Genomic DNA, 17,071 nt, shown 5'->3' on the forward strand with positions numbered 1-17,071 from the left:
TAACCAATGTGGTTTTTGATTGACGTTATTTGTTTTGAGTCAAACAAATTTCGAGAAAATCTAATATATTTCCATATTGCTTGATAAATAATGTAATTGTAAGTGTGTGAACATAACAGGGTGTGATTTCACTTTCTATAGCACTCCAAAGAAATGTGAATAAAGCTTCAGGTAGTTTGTGAATAGATGGTTCGTCGTATGAATAATTTGGTTGTGTGGTGTTGTACCCGACGAATGCAGCAATTGTCTGAATAGCATGAGATACTCTAAAAGTGTCTGCTAACGTGTCTTGAACACGAGATTCGTCACCATGTTTATGTTAATGAGTTTGTAAAATAAAGAACGAGCGAGACGTATATGTTGGGGTATTTGTGTGTAGAGTCATCCCAGAATCATGTTTTCGAATAAACTTCAAGTCATTCACGGAAGCAAATATTCCCAATGATAGAAATCACTCTGAATAAATATTGTAATATGTTTTGTTCGATGTCCATGGAGATTTCTCAAAACTCGATTATTCTGGTATAAATGTCAAACATAATTCCACTGGGTTTTCTTAAGGCTTGCTGTTCCTGTTTTTCAACCAAAATATATGTATTTTAGCGTTTGGATCATAATGACTTCTTGGTCATTTTTAATGGCTGCATAATCGAACCTCTGGCGCTAACCCTGGCATTTTATTGGTCCACGGCCAAAAATGCGATGGCTGATAATAAAAGACAGGGGAACTCTTTACACCAGCCGCTTTTATAAATGATTACCCTGATTTTGCTCTTGTTAAAATACCCACACCCCATTCCCCCACAACTCTCTCTCTCCCGGTGCTACCTGGTCACCAGACATTTATATAACAATGTAAGTCCTTAAAGCAATCATTGTTTTCTTCAGAACACACGAGTATTTGAATGTAAGAGCAACGTCAATAAACAAGCGACCATGGTCATTTAACTCGAGTTAGATTAAAGACCACTCGATATATTGACTCGGCGACGGTTAAAGTCACGGAAATGAAAAACTGCTCTTCTTCACGCGTCTCTAGCCGATGTTGGCTTTGATTTAAACGCGAAAAATTGATTTCTGGTAATTACTAACTAAATTTGGATTTCGGGGTCGGGGAATTTGAAATCGTGTTGATGCTTACTAGATAAACATTTGTTTTTATAATAAGAGCGAACAATATTCGACCAAGTGTGAAATGGACTCATCTTGAGGATAATCTAACGGAATTGTTGTTTTTCCAGACTCGGTGATAGAAAATACATCGCCCCTTTTGCAGATAGACGCTAGTGTAGAAAGAAAATTATATAATTTACAGGCAAAGCGTCTCTGGTTTTCTATTGAACTTTTCAATCATTTGTCGTTTTTGTGTCAGATTACATCTCTAAAAATGTTTCAGATGCTAACCCCGTGATTTTGTTAACGCTACATTTTTTAAAGACGGTCAATAAAAGTGAATCAAATGTAATACATTAGATGTTTTTATACCATGGATGTCATCTTCTGTAGACATTCTAATACATCAGTATAAATAGAATAGTTGCTGATCAAGTTTTTAAGGTTTCCCGCGACTATGTCTTCTCCGTGTTTTACATAAGTATATATCTCATCTCAAAAAAGAGAACTGAATAGGATGCCCTTTCGATTTGTGGAATGATGATTAAATTTACGATTCGAATGACTAAATCGAAGCTGGTTTGGGTTTATTTATTAATAATTTTACTTTAAGTTTTGGCTCACTATGACGAACGTGAAACATGACTTTATCTGCATGACGACAAAGTTTCAGAAAGGACAGATGTCATCTAGCAAAATATATCAAGATATCAAATCCAATAATATCGACATTTTTTGTTTAACCCGAATCAACTTATGTTAACGTGCCATGATTTCTAAATTACTGACTAGCTTTGGATTGAAAATTATAGTACAATATATATTGACGATGTCGGAAAACCTAACAATACATTAGATTTAATTGTGCACCTGTAAAAACAAAATATCAATATTCGCATAAAGTCGATATTTAAATAGTCTCAACTCAAAGTTATTCACATTTAATAATAATGATATTGTATTTTAATATCGCGCTGGTTCCATCCACGAATGCATGCTCAAAGCGCAAAGTTAGAAGACTGTTGGCAATTGTTGATGGGGTATATATATTTTACGCAAACAACAAGAATCAAGCAAATCGACATTTATCTCTATGGCCAGAGGGAAACAACTGAATGTCTATCATAACAGCATTGTTTTGCTGCTTCAGGAAATATTGTCACACTGTATTTTTGTAATTAATGTTGTGTAGAAAATGTATGTCCAAAAAAAAAAATATTCGGCCGATTACAAGCGATATGTGTTTTGGAAATGCAATACATATATCGAATGTTAGAATAGAACATACCAACGTTCGCTATGGGTTTCAAACGTGTTGCTGTACTTGTGATGTATTACGCATGCATATATTTAGTTTATATTAAAACCCGTAACTCATAGATATATTTGTTACGGATGTCGTGCACGAAATAAGATAAGCTTACACTTTCAGGGACATTTGGTGCCACTCATGACATTCATATTGAATAGTTTGGCCTGTGTGCATTATTTTTCTTTGTTTAGTATACTTACAGGTTCGTGTAATACAAGCCAAAATAACCCACAGTTATAGTTCTCTTTTTTACTGCTTCTTTTGGTATTTTAGCTTACAATATTGACAGTTCTCTATTTACTATCTTAAGAGTTCACAGACATAACGATTTCGGGAATACTTCAAATTCCACTCATTTTGAAGAAGTATTCTATTCTGTACGTGAAGAAAATGAAATGTTCTGAGTATTTGAAGAGCGTTAAGTGTTGTCTAGGAAGTATTGCTAGGTATGACATATTTACTACCAGCCTTTGTTCTTATAATTCTGTGTGCCAAGTAAAACAAACATTGATAAAGAAATATTCGTTGGTTAAGTGGCAGGTAACAGTAACAACTGTTTAACAGTTGGATGTAAGTAAGCTATAGCTTACATGTATATGTATTGTATTTGTTTGTGTTATAGAATGGATGGAGGAAGGCTAATATTCATCAATATATTTAAAGGAAATACATGCATTATACATTTGGCTTATCCTTCAAAAGTAAATTGTTAGTGTTAACTAACTCTGCAGCTGAAATGGGGGTTTGGATGGCCGAATAGTTAGCACGTGCGCGCTGTATCGTACGGTCTGTCATTGAGTCAACCGGCGGGGTTTCGATTCCCCGGTTGTACGTGACAAGGAGTAGGGTCGCCTGTCCAACCTCGTGGGTTTTCTACGGGTCCTCCGGTTTCCTCCCACTGCTAAAGACCCCTACACGCAAGCGAATTATTGAAATAAAAGTGAACCATGTGTTAGTCCCGAAATGACCTAGTTTGTGTCGAGTGGACGTTAAACCCCTCTCTCTCTCTCTCTCTCTCTCTCTTCAGCTGAAGTAGATTGGTGTGTTGGGGGAGGGGGGCAGAGATAGTAGAAATAGTTTTTGGATAAGCCCTAGTTTAGTAAATCATTGGTTTTTATGCAAGCAACGTAAAGGGTACAAATTACACGGTGTGTCTACCATTCAAATCAAAGCTTGCCGAGGTGTGTAATTTCTCCCCAGAAATATAAGTTACCACATTTTCGCGTTTCAGCTTTTGTTTTCATTCAGTATAAACTGAGTTTATTCCTTGGGGTAGAAATTCTTACCATGAGGGGGAAATTTCACACCCCATCCATTGTAGGTGATTGCCACTTACATTGGTTTCCCCAAAGAATATGAAAACAACCGTCACTTTGTGGCAATGTTAATCCAATATAAGGTAATTAGGACTATCAAACAATATGTGTGATAATTATCACATTTTTCAACATTATAAACGAACAAGCTACTGTTACACTATATGCAATTATTAACACATAAAGTGTGAACAATCACGTGTAGACTTGGCATACAGTTATTAACATCTATAAAAGTTCAGGGTGGCATATTATATATGTAAAATGATGATATAATAGGAAATAGTGAGGTGACATTTATTAATAATGTATACTATTATCATAAATCTAACGTTAGGAATAATGGATAATATATATTACAATATGTAATTACTTAAATGAAACGGAATGGGGTTTAACGTCTTACTTTTCTGCACCAACGGGGTTGATGGAGATGGGATTATGCCAAGCAGTGTTCAAGCGGAAGCGGAGGGGGAGGGGGGATTCGGCTGAACAGCGGCATTTCCGCCTACTTTTGATTGAATTCCAACTGCCAAGGATTACTTTACTTGTTGGCAACCTCGCACACGTCCCATCCGTCATAACGAACAGAACACCAAAGCGGCTAGTACTGGAAAGGTGGGGGGGGGGGAGGAGGTCTGTAACAATGAATAGACTGGCGCCTTTTTAAATACAAACCTTGTTTCGCTGAATAACTCACTTTATCCAGTAGACGTGGTACAAGGGTTAATCAGCGAACTGGATGTATGAGATGTGTTGTTGACGTTTGGGAAAGTAGGACGAGGGGAAATGTGTAGGGAGTGAAGTGCTGTAAAGGGATAGTTAGATGTATTATGAATGGTTAGAGTGGCTGTGGTGTTACGGTGAAATACTATGCCGCCACCGTAACACCATAGCTGTATGATTTGTTAGACAGGAGTGATGTAATGGGTGTCAACAACTGGGTATGCTGGTACCGTCGCAACGTAGCCGTGAAACATATATTGTGGGGGGGAAGGGCGGAAACGGAAAAATATACAATGTTGACAGTATGTGCCAGGCACGAGGCTGCGCAGACCGAGCGGCAGCTCGATAGGGAGTGTGTGGGAGGGTCACCCTCATAAAAATTTTTTTTTTTAAATTTCAGTTTTCTGTAAGCAGTGAAAACACTATTTTGGCATTGTTTGCGGGGTTAAACCTAAAAATCACATTAATACACCTATTGCACGATATTGTGAAACTAGCTGACGAAGACAGCTCGGGCTGCGATTGTTCGACTCGGGGCTGCTCTGTCAGTATCTAACAAACGCATTTAGTTCGCGTACAACTTTTAAAAACCGAATGTCAGTATGGTATTTCTCACATAATTGGTTATCGCAAAAACAGAGTAAACTGAAAGCGAGTAATCTCGACTCAAACCTATAGTCTATAGCCTACTTTACTACACTCGTCACTAGGCTTCCTATATTATTGTTTGTGGACGGTTTACTACTCAGTGATAAGCCTGCGCCGCAAAAAGAGGTCTCGCCTTTTATTATTAGTATAATGACTTCCTCATGTGCGGCAGGTTAGTTTGCTTCTAAAAACACTGTTTTCCATTCCAAATAATACAAAAGTAATTTTCTACCAGATGACCATGGTTCTTTTCACCGAGACTAGATAATTTCTCTCGGTGTAAGGATATAGCTATGGATAAGTTCATACAAGGTCAATAAATCCGCGGTCACTTCGGGTCACACTGTTGAGAAATAAACCGATGGGTTTGTTTAGTAGCAAATCGAGCGTGAATCAACTGAGTTTGTACTGAAAAATTTTTGAATGATATGTATGAACTGTCTTCACACATTTGGTTTATAATTAGCGATACACAGGTACAGTGGCAAGTGTTGTACTTCACAGACTGTTTACCTCCGAACTACCTCCGCACGAAATCCCCGATTTGGGTACTTGTTAAAAGAAAAAGAAATAGTACCTGTGCGCATGCCAGTAAAAAAAACTAAGAGTTCGCGCATAAAAATGCCCGAACGTACCAGGCGCCAGGTCATCAAGTCACTGTAAGGACTTCAGTTCATTTCAATTTTAAACTACTAGTACAATGAATAGATATATACAGTAGCTCTATAAGACCAAAATTCTTAACCTCACTTTCCAGCCTCTGCTCAGATATCTCAAAAATAATCAAACCTCCCCGAATCATACATGCAAGTTTGCAAATGATATTTTGAAAGTTTAAAATATATTTGTTTATATATTTTTAGGTGAGGATTACCACGATTTTGATATTAAATCACTGAAAACACAACCCACATTTGTCGATACACCTACCAATGTAACATTTAAAGCGGGAAAACTGGCCAAATTAGATTGTTCGGTTAACAATCTAGGTACTAAAAAGGTAAGTAATTATTCATTTACATAAACTTAAAGGGACAATAACACTCTTGCTGGCTTGACAGCTCCAGAAAATAAAAAAAACAGCCTTATTCTAAGTACTAGATGTGTTAGTGTCCTACCTGTTGGGTAAATTATCCATTAAATCCTATTTTACTTGTCCAAATGATTCAAAAATATTTTTAAATCCAAGTCACATTTGAAAAGCTTTACGTCAGGCTTTTCAAATCATTTAGTTGAATTTTTCCAATTTTTTAAATTAGCTGTGAAATTTGTATCATCAGTTAATTGGAATATTGTAAAATAGTACAATTTGTTGACCAGAATAAAGATTGGGACATATTATTCAGTTACAACAAGAGTGGTATTGAGCCTTTAACATGAAAACAAACTTCACAGTTAAAAAGTCTCATTTGGATTGCAATATTTATTACGGAACGCTCCTTTGTTGTCATTTTATTTTAGCTAATTAACGATTCTTTTGAATATATCATTATAAGTTTACTTTTATGCATTGTAATTTTTTGTTCAACTTTTTAAAAATTCCTGCAACGTTCAATGACTTCCGCTGATCAATGATATTGTTTCAAAGGCAGGCAAAAAGAACACAATTGTATGCATTCCACGTATGTTCGGTCCGACGAATGAACACATGTAAGTTTAATCGATTCTACATCATGACAGCTGTGATATTTAGAGTGAAAAATGACAAGCTAGAAAAAAAGTCAAAACCAAAAATGGCGGTTAATTAAAGAAAGCCACTCGATCTCCACTCATACAAGACAGCATAATTAATAAAGCAACATGTCGCCTGTTTTTTTATAATAATCGGTGAAATCTCACACGTGCACACCATAGAAAAAGAAATAGAGTTATCCAACCATATGCGATCTTTTATTCTTTTTCTCACGTGATTAATATAACCCGAATGAGAGATGATGAAACCATTGGAATTTAATCAGAAATAACGGACTTAGTTATTGTTATTATACAAAAATGATTAATATAAAGTATAATTGTATCTTGAGATCGAGCATGTTAGTAATTGGATCGATAGATAATTAGTCACGGGGCGTATCACAAAAAGAGAGTAAATACGCTGTTCAGAGAGAGAGAGAGAGAGAGAGAGAGAGACCATTCATGCACTCGCGTTATACGCCCCCACCCTCAATAAAGTTTGCATAATAATATGTAGCCTATATCGTAGGATATGCATTTGCAATAGACCCACATCAGCATTAGTAGCATTGTAATAAGCTATAAATGAATTGCATCTAGAGCTAGATGCTTAAAAAACGCTAACATAAGATTAGGATCAATTCATGTGTTATGCAATTTATGGTGCTTTTGAAATCACTAAATTCATGTGTTATGCAATTTATGGTGATTATTAACTCATTAAATTCTGACCTCCTTGTACTGTAGTATAAACGATAAACGTTAATGCCGTAATATTTCACAAATGACGTAGGTTAGGTCAAATCTTCAATAATTCTTGTTATCTATAAATACAGCGTAATAAAGTTAGGTTTAAAAATTATCGTTATTCGGTGCGGTAAACATGTTATGTAAATTAACGCTGCTCAAAGTCGTAGATTCCGCTTTATCGTCATTTTCGCCATAACCAGCGACAAGGCGGTCTGGATGATTTAAAGAGTTGTTTGAGTTGTGAATTTACATCTCAGACGATAAAACTGTTGTGGACGGATTGATTATAACTGTTTTCAACCCCCGCTAAGAATTTATGTTTCCATCCTTTACAAAACGCAGACGCCCTTGTCAAATGATACAAACTTATTAACGGTTTTAACACTTAATTAGAGAAACAAGAAAGGCTTTAGTTCCATTTGTGTTCGGTGACTGATGAGTCTGCAAAGGAAAATTAGATGAACATATATCAGCTTGTTGGAAAGGCGCCTATCAATGTATGTATAAATTAGGACCTATTATAGTACAGATCGTTAGCTATAATTATTAATTGCGGATGTCATATCATACCCGCATTCAAATGGCATCTCCGCCCAAAATCTTGCTTTTGTAGCAATTTACATTTATTAGGAGCATACTCAAGGTAAATCAGTACATATTTATCTGCCATAGGCTACTATGGATTCAATTCGTACTTGCATATAACATGTGTCAATATAGAACTTATTCTGAATGCACCGTAGGGTTTGTGGGATAATACAAGGATATGTGTTTACGCATTTAACAAACATCGCAATGCTATAGTTCTTTCATATTGCCTGTGAATTCATGCACACATTGGTTGTCGGTTCACCGTTTATCACTGTAAACCAGCAAACTATTCACCAATGCTCTGCTTTTCTGCACATTAAGTGTTATTTAAAAGATTTCATTAGTGATTGCCTATTCAATTTCTTAATAGTCAATTCTTTTTTACATCGGAAATAAACACCGCTGGTATTGGCATATAGTTGTAAAAACATTAAATGTATTCAAAATTAGACAAAATTGTTAGTTATGTGCATTTCCAAATTAAATGGAAATCGGTATTTCATTTCGATCCCCAAATATGTAGTTAATCTGTCCGGTCAATCATCATTTAGATAAATATATTTTAGAATCAGTAATGCGAAAATCTTTAAATTCTTGTCTGACATTAGCTTCAAGCTGAATAGTACATAAATAACAATTCTCGGCAGTAGTTAAGTCTGCGATTTCGGCTTTATCAAACTTAAATATCCTTTTTCTTGAACTGAAAACGTGGCTTCAGATTTTATTAGGAAATAAAATCATCGATAAGGGAAAGACCAAGAGGTCGCAACATTACATTATATCTGCAGACCAACGTTAGACTGGTTTTAGTGATAGAGAGATTGCGTTATTCCCGTCTGTTATCGGTTGGGTATAAAATTGAAAGCGAGAAAGGTATCCGACGAAACGTGTGTTAATTGGAGACTGGTTATCTTGTCCGCTAGTCTCTCTGTAATAAAACTAAAAGCTTACGTTCGCATTTACCGATATTTCCTGACCATGATATTTATTTTATTACCAGTCATTAATGGCGACATTAGTACATTAAATTATTCATGATAACAATTCCAAGACTTTACTGACATGTTCCAGTATATAATGCCATTTTATTGGAGTTTTTTGTATTAACGCGTTCACTATATTGGGATTGTGTAGACGTCACTGGTTCTGGTGAGTTGGATATTAAAGTAAACAATGAAAATTCCAGACCATAAGGAGGCAGACCACCATTAATTTCCCCATTGACTTCAATGTTAATTCTGGCCTCTTTGCCCACCTCCAACTTTTCCCCAAATTTTCGTTGGGCTGAATGCTTTTCACTACAGACAGAGGAACAAATGGTCATGTCTTTGCACTAAAATTTGTATGAGGTTGACCACCAAAATTTTGAGATACACAAACTTGAAGAAGCATACTAAAAACATGTAACTAGTTGCCGTACATATCGCCGTAGCTAACCTGATAACCCTCTTATCCTTCCGCCTCAAAATCATGAATATTTACCAAAACCTGGCAGAAAATGTTAATTCAAACCCTCTTCGCCCATTCTAGACCAAAAAATCAACAAAAATGGGCATGCAAAAGGGGAGAAAAGAGAGAGAGAATTGCTATAAATAGACGAACTACAATTCGGGTACCGAGATGATGAAATTTAATGGTGGTCTGCCTCCATAACTTCCTGGATTATGCCCCCTGATTGTACGAGTCGCACACCATTTTAACCACTGTGCAAACACGTCGCACGAAAAAACTTGTCAGCAACAAGCGGTAAGACCCCAGACATAAATAGACTTTTAGATGCATAATTTTATTCAAATACTATCAAACTGGAGCTTCATATAAAGACTGAATAATAATCAATCAAAGTGAAAAAAATATAATAGAGGTAATAACAGTGAAGATATGAATTAAAAGGTATTTTTTGAAAACCATCAAAATCTGCAAATAATTTAATTGTCATTTCCATGTAAAATCGTCTTTTGAAGGCGTTGGCCGAGTACATAGATTTAGTTTCGGATCCAGATTACCAAAATGATCAACACAATATCATCAGTAAAAAGATTCCAAATACAATGCTTGCACTGAGCCCAGAACAGATTTGACACGAGTCACCAGCATAAGGTTTAAATGAGACTGAAGGGGGTCCACAAGGGGGTCCCGAAATAAACCCTGTATACGCACAAGGGTTAAACTGTTATCAGCCGGATAATTTGTCATTGGGACACACTACCCTGCCAAGTAACATGTTAAACTGTTATCAATAGAATCGCTCCCTTCTCAAGGAATGATTATCTTGAACCTCAGATATTCTGAACCACTGATTATAATAACTGGTCACTGGGACATTGGCCACTGTGACACGTTGTAGTATTAATTTGTGTTGTATGGAAACCAGCCATATTTAACATCTCGCCTCTTGACGTTAAATTAAGCGGTACATGGACTCTGATATCGATACATTTATTCTCCCTTAATATCATTTCATTGTTCGAGATAAGAAGCTTATTGACAGTTATAAAAATTCTAAATGTATAAGTAGTATTGTGAGAATGTATATTAATACTTATGTCTAGTCTGTGACTAAGACATAAGACTCCACATCTAGATATATCGAGTTGATAAGCGTGATTACTGTAAAGATTAATGCGTGAATTTAGCAAGCCCAGGAAGTACGGTTACTCAGCCCCATTCAACCGTCATCTTAAATAAAAGAATCCATTGTAAGCCTGTTAAACGTTTACATAATTTGCACCATCTTCTATGGTGTCTGGATGAAGTGAAGAGGCTCTCCTGGTAAGCCTAGAAGATCGAAACACAAATTAAAATTGGTCTGGAGTGATCGAGAATGTCTGGTGTGGACGATCATCTCGTCATCGTTTAATTGATTTCCATTCAGCGTTTGGTGACATTCTATTAAGTTTGCGATCAAGCAGAAGTAGCAAGTAAAGTTTGAATTAGCCATATTGTCTAGACTGATCTATTAGTGATGTAAGAGCGAGGGCTGACAGTGCGTGTTTTGAATATTATTCACTCTTCAATTATCACTAGAATTAGAAAGTAAACAAAGCTTAACCATCATTGAGTAGCTGAGGATAGTAGAGGATCAATGGTGGGTAATATGAATAGATGTTTAACTTAATCATCCTGACTATAATATCTAAATATCGGATCATTTTAATCGCACTGTTCAGGTGACACACCAAAAAGCGCTCAGTGACATCAAAATGTGTACAGAATTGGAAACAATGTCTGAATCTCTTTTTATAAGTGATGAAACATAAACTACACCAATTTATTTAAGATTATAACAATATAAAGAAGTTATGTATGCTAATTGTGGAATACGATGATGGCTGCTAAATGGTTACCGAATAGCAAACATTTTCAACGCAATTCCTTCACTTGTTTTATCTCATTTTAATTACAATTTAAAGATCGGAAAGGGGGTTGACATCCGCTCGACTATGCCCAAGTCATCTACCTTTGATCGCGTACAGGTCTAGTTTTGAACCCATATGCTGTAGAGATAACTGACCACAACATACTTGTTGAGGGCACCAGGTCACTAGCAAATGTGTAGAATTTGTAAACATATACCGTCTTTAATTAAAATTCCACTTGGTTTGTCATTAACATGTTCAAACTATCTATTAGATTCTTTATGTCATTAGTCCGATTACATTTTAAAACAAATGGTGAACCCAATAGACCCAGCACTAGTCATTAGTTCTCCAAATCAAGAACACGAGAATATCAAAGGACAGTAATTGCCCCAAAGATTGGGGGCAGTTGAAAGATTTCATCCCCTGGGGAAATATGTCGAGCTGAATATAGATGGCAAGAGTCATATTAAATACATAATGCCGTGTCCAGTTCATAATTGTGTCTGGTTGATTAAGTTAGTTCGTGTATTGTCGCAAGTTTGTCATTTCCGTCTGTGTAGAAATTGATGACTCTGCGTTAATTAACCTTTTAATATTTGGACAATTGACAGCTTAGCTAGTAATATCAATTATTTTAAATATTAAAATTCAACCTACGCATACTTATGATATCATAGTATCGCTCAACTGGGGTGGAATGCTTGGTGTGAGTAATGGTTGTAGTGCCACCGTTTGCCAATTAGTTTCCTCACCATATTAGGTTGAATATAGGTGTTTGGAAGTCTGCGAGTATTTCAAACAGGTTTGTGTCAACTGTCATGTTGTTTACAACCGGTCCGTGAAGTCAAACCACTATTTATCAACTGTAATGCTGTGCTTATATTTATTTACAATCGGCTTTTATCTACTGCAATGGGTAAATTTACAAACATCTGCACTTGGTGCATCCAGACCAGCCCTGAATTGTAATGTTATTTACATCTAATTGCTATGGGCTAAGTGGGCCCTAATATAGTTTATTCTGAGTTTTATGTGGATTCCAGAGAAGTGTTCGGATTTCGAATCCTAACTTATTGCCCATATTCATATGTCAAAAATTCCAAAGGGAACTTGACTCGACAAATGTATTTTAAATGGGGTGGGGGGGGCAATAGTATGTGTACTGTAATAATAATAAAACATAACGTTTTAATCAAAATATATTTCTTAGATCAGAGATAAGACTTCCAACAAAAGCTAAAGCAGGACACGAGTGAAACAACTTTTACTGGCGAAAGCCAAGAATGCTCCTAAGGTATTTGAAATTTACATTAATGTACTATATACTAAATGAACTGCTTTCTTATTCCAGGTAATATGGAGACGAGCTTCAGATTTTAACCCCTTAACTATTGGAACGAAAACATTTGTGGGTAATTCACGAATTCTAATCGAACACACGCCGTTACAAAAAGAATGGAATCTGTTGATCAAAAAAGTCCAGTTAGATGATGGAGGCAAATATGAATGTCAAGTCAGTTCGACACAGAGAAATTTGCGGCGTTTTGTATATTTAAATATAATAGGTAAGAAGTTTTGTCTACACTCTAGCGTTGGTAGTGGAGCAAACCGAGAGCTTATTTTTCCCCAGACGCGTGAGATAGGTTTGAAAGAAAACTTGACTGTAAATGGTGATTTATAGGGTTTATCCTGCGTACCAAACCTCCAGTTACTACATCATCAAAACGGACGTAAAATCAAGATTGAAAGCCCCCCCCCCCCCAAATAATAAAAAAAATTAATAGGCGACAACATTAACTTTAGATCTCCGATGACTTTTTATTTCAGGCGAATACAAGCCAAGTTGGAGAAAACCTACAATACTGCCCGAGCCAGGTAACTCAATTTGAACAAATTGATCTAGTAGTCTTTATTATATTCCTTTAAATTATATATTACAACCCATGCATCTGGATATATAGTACCTAATCTGAACAGCATGGTCCTTAAACACAACGTAAAAGATAAATTGTGGAAAAAATCAACTAATCAGCACATACAAGTCATCTGCATTACGTTCCAAGAACCGTAAGCCTGTTAAAGCTCATTTTTTGGTCAACTAGGAGACCATGCGATTACTTGATTAATCTAATTGGTGTTTATTCCTTCTAGTTATAGTTTGAGAAATATGCATAAATCTTGCCACACTTGCATGAAATTAGGAAATCAAAATTTAGATTTGCTTTGACAGAGCTGTTTCTGGAACGTATTATGAAGGGCGCTGTATTTTACAATAAACTAGTAAGATAGTTCATTGTGTATTAAATTAGTAAATTTACTTCGTAAATATCCAATAATATGTCTTACAGTATTTAAACCAATGTGGCTATTTAATTTAGTTTGTTTGAAGTCGCGTGTAGGACTTTTTATGCATTGTTCCTGATAATGTGTAATGTAATTTGAATTCGTGTAGCTTTTTCTAAAATTGTATTATTTAAATCGTAATTAAAAGTGGCATGCTAATGATATTCTAGTGGATGTTACATTGTAAGTTTTGGAGAATAAATGTTTTCTTAATTCTTAAAACTATAACGTGGGTATAGGTTCAGAACTAACATTGAAGCATGTTGATCATTGGTAAGTAAAAAATGACATTATGCAACCTTTTACTGGTAACATCCGCATATTCTTAGAGAGCGTGAGATCAATCAATGATAAGTTATGACAAGTGTCCTTTGGCTTCTTTAATGCCAATTCTGCATTTCGATGACTGACGTTACCTCTATTATTTCGACAAAGATAATAACACCGCTCACAATTTCGCAATCTTTTATTAGCTTGTTTTTGGAATTTGTTTTCAGACATTCGGAGAGTCTCGGGTATCAAAACTAACACATCATCTTATGGTAATTTGTCTGCATGGTTTTAGCATGATTGGTGTTAGACAACAGCATAATATTGTGCTCAATATGTGACCCTTATAACATGTCTGCGTATCCTTAACCAACCAGTTTGCATTGTCAATAGATTTCCTCTCTCAACGCCAAAACTACGATATGTTTGCAAATCGCCGGCAGATAAAGCATGATCCATGAAGTTGATATGAAAACAAACATCCGAAATTTACGTTTTAATGATTTCAAATACGTGATTTTCAGTTAGAAAGTATTGATTTAGCTAAGATTTAATATTATCAACTTGTAACTGTCAGTTGAATTTATATTTTTCTATTTATTATCATGGATAAACATCGACATAAATTGTCTATATTTACTCTATGTCAAGATGATTGGAGACATTGATAATGCACAGTTAATAACTTGTTTAGTTCTGTAGTTATTCAGCACTATCATCCCTCACTTGTCGGGGTGGTTCCTTCTGGGCTAGGCAATGAATTTGTCTTTAGGATGGCGCAGATCCCGGGGAGGAACAATAACACACAACCTTCTAAAACGTGAAATTAAGTAAGCCCCATAAGGAAAACTCCAGCTACACAGCTGAAAGTGTCATTGCAATTCGGTAAATTATGATTTGTTGCTTCTTTTGATATGCTTCAGAATTCCCTAGCGTATACAACCAGTAATAAGCAATCCCGAAACTGATTTATGTGTATCCTGGTTTATCTTTGTTTTTGTTTTTCTGTTTTTTTTTTATATTTTTGTTTTTATTTAAAAAGTGTTGAATTGATTACATCTTATGTGTAATGGCGACTTGTGAAACGGTATATTTTACATAACTGATTACATGTTTTCAGTCTCGTAGAATTAACTAAAGTCTGCCCATTTACTACTTTCAAGATTTTTTAAAAATTAGATTGCATTAAAAACCCGAGACAGATTTTTTAAGAATCCACACACGTCGTACTCATTACACATGTATAGTAATTTACATCTAATTCGACCAATTCTTGGAAAGTTATCTGACTGTAGGATGTGAAATGAATTACTTAATATTTAATCTAAAAAGATCTAATCAAATCTAAACTTTGAATTTTCATCCCAATCAAAGCTGTTTTCATCCCTATCAAAGCTGTTGAGTTTTCATCCCAAATAAAGCTGTTGAGTTTTCATCCCAATCAAAGCTGTTTTCATCCCATTCAAAGCTGTTGAGTTTTCATCCCAAATAAAGCTGTTTAGTTTTCGTCCCATTCAAAGTTGTTGAGTTATTCATCTCCCATGCATGTGTAGATATATAGTGTGAACATACATATTCAATTGATATACCCGCTTCTAACATGGACGTGTGGGAACCCCATGCTCCGTATCCAGCTTTGTGCGGTTACTGGTATACTGAATATATTAAAAGTTCATCGCTCTAGAACCGACTTAATAATTTGTATTCCAATAAAAAAGAGGTAAAACTTGTCTGAAGAGATTACGATATATAAGCAAGTGTAACATATTTTAGTTTAACCTTTCTTCAATATTTCTTTCAGTGTAACGTTTTTTGTTATTTTTGTTATATTTGGTTAATGTTAGTTTCTGGCTGGAAATAACTTTAAGTCAGATTGTTTTAAACAGCTGTAACATCATGAGTTTCAAATTATTGCATTCTCGTTCATTTATCCGTGAATTATAAGGGAAAATATCAGTTAGCACATCTTTAGTTGTAAACTGTGAATTAAATGTTTTAACTCGTGTTAACAAATATATTAAATACACAAATAAATGTACGTGCTGTAGAACATACACTTAACATGTAAATAATATAATAAATAATACACGGCTTGAGATACGATAATACAAAGCAAAGTTTCATCAGATATGAAACATTCTAATTGACTTTTTCAAGGATTCCATTTTTCGATGACAAAATTGATTTTGTCTCAAACGAAATAATTGAAATAATCTTAAGATTAATTGGACTAGACCTGTTTGATATTGTCGACTTTATTGAGATTTACATGTTGATTTGTCTAAGGTAGCTCAGAGAGTAGACCTGCACGTAAAAGAAACCATGACAGTTATAATTCGAGATAATAGTAGGCCGTAGCCGCAGAGCACACAACATGGCGTATGCCCGTCGTCAGCCCAGTTGGTGCAGAACAGTGGGAAGTTAAACCCCATTTCATTTAGTTGCAATCTGTCTATTGATAAAGCCAATATTTTGTGTTCCTCTGTCCACACATTAAGACAAAAAATTAAACTAGTTCCCTGACTGTAAATGACTTTAAGTCAGATTAATCTATCGAAACAAAATATTAATAATCTTATAACACATCAAATCAAGCCAATTTAATACTTTATTTTTACCTAAATAAAGAGGATTAACTCCTTTAAGTAGCCATGCGCATGCTGCATGTTATGCATCATAATTTATTACCCCTTGATTTACGGGTAAGCCTTTAAGTAGGCATGCGCATTCTGCAAGTTATGCATTATAATTTATTACCCCTTGATTTACGGGTAACCCATATTATTTCGAGTACAACGGATCGACTATTTTAATTTATTTCTTGTTTACCATAATATTCAGTTTGTTGAGTTAGTTGGTAATAGCGCAAAGTACATTACTTATAACACAAAATTATAAATATGGGCAGTTTGGTCAACAGGGGTACTTCTAAACCGATTTATTAATATTCTCTCCCTAAGGAAAGT

At 35.3% G+C, this 17,071-nt stretch overlaps 1 protein-coding gene across 1 annotated transcript in view; it reads left to right on the forward strand.

Moving 5' to 3' along the window:
* The window catches only part of LOC126818747 (kin of IRRE-like protein 2), a 74,753-nt gene that overhangs the window by 50,896 nt on the left and 6,786 nt on the right, over positions 1–17,071 (forward strand). Inside the window, exons 3-5 of the mRNA XM_050546298.2 lie at positions 5,979–6,115; positions 12,844–13,057; positions 13,320–13,367. Of these exons, the coding sequence (XP_050402255.1) occupies positions 5,979–6,115; positions 12,844–13,057; positions 13,320–13,367 (399 nt within the window). The remainder of the gene's footprint in view (positions 1–5,978; positions 6,116–12,843; positions 13,058–13,319; positions 13,368–17,071) is intronic.

This window comes from Patella vulgata, chromosome 4 (assembly GCF_932274485.2).
Source record: "Patella vulgata chromosome 4, xgPatVulg1.2, whole genome shotgun sequence".
Lineage (NCBI taxonomy): Eukaryota > Metazoa > Mollusca > Gastropoda > Patellidae > Patella > Patella vulgata.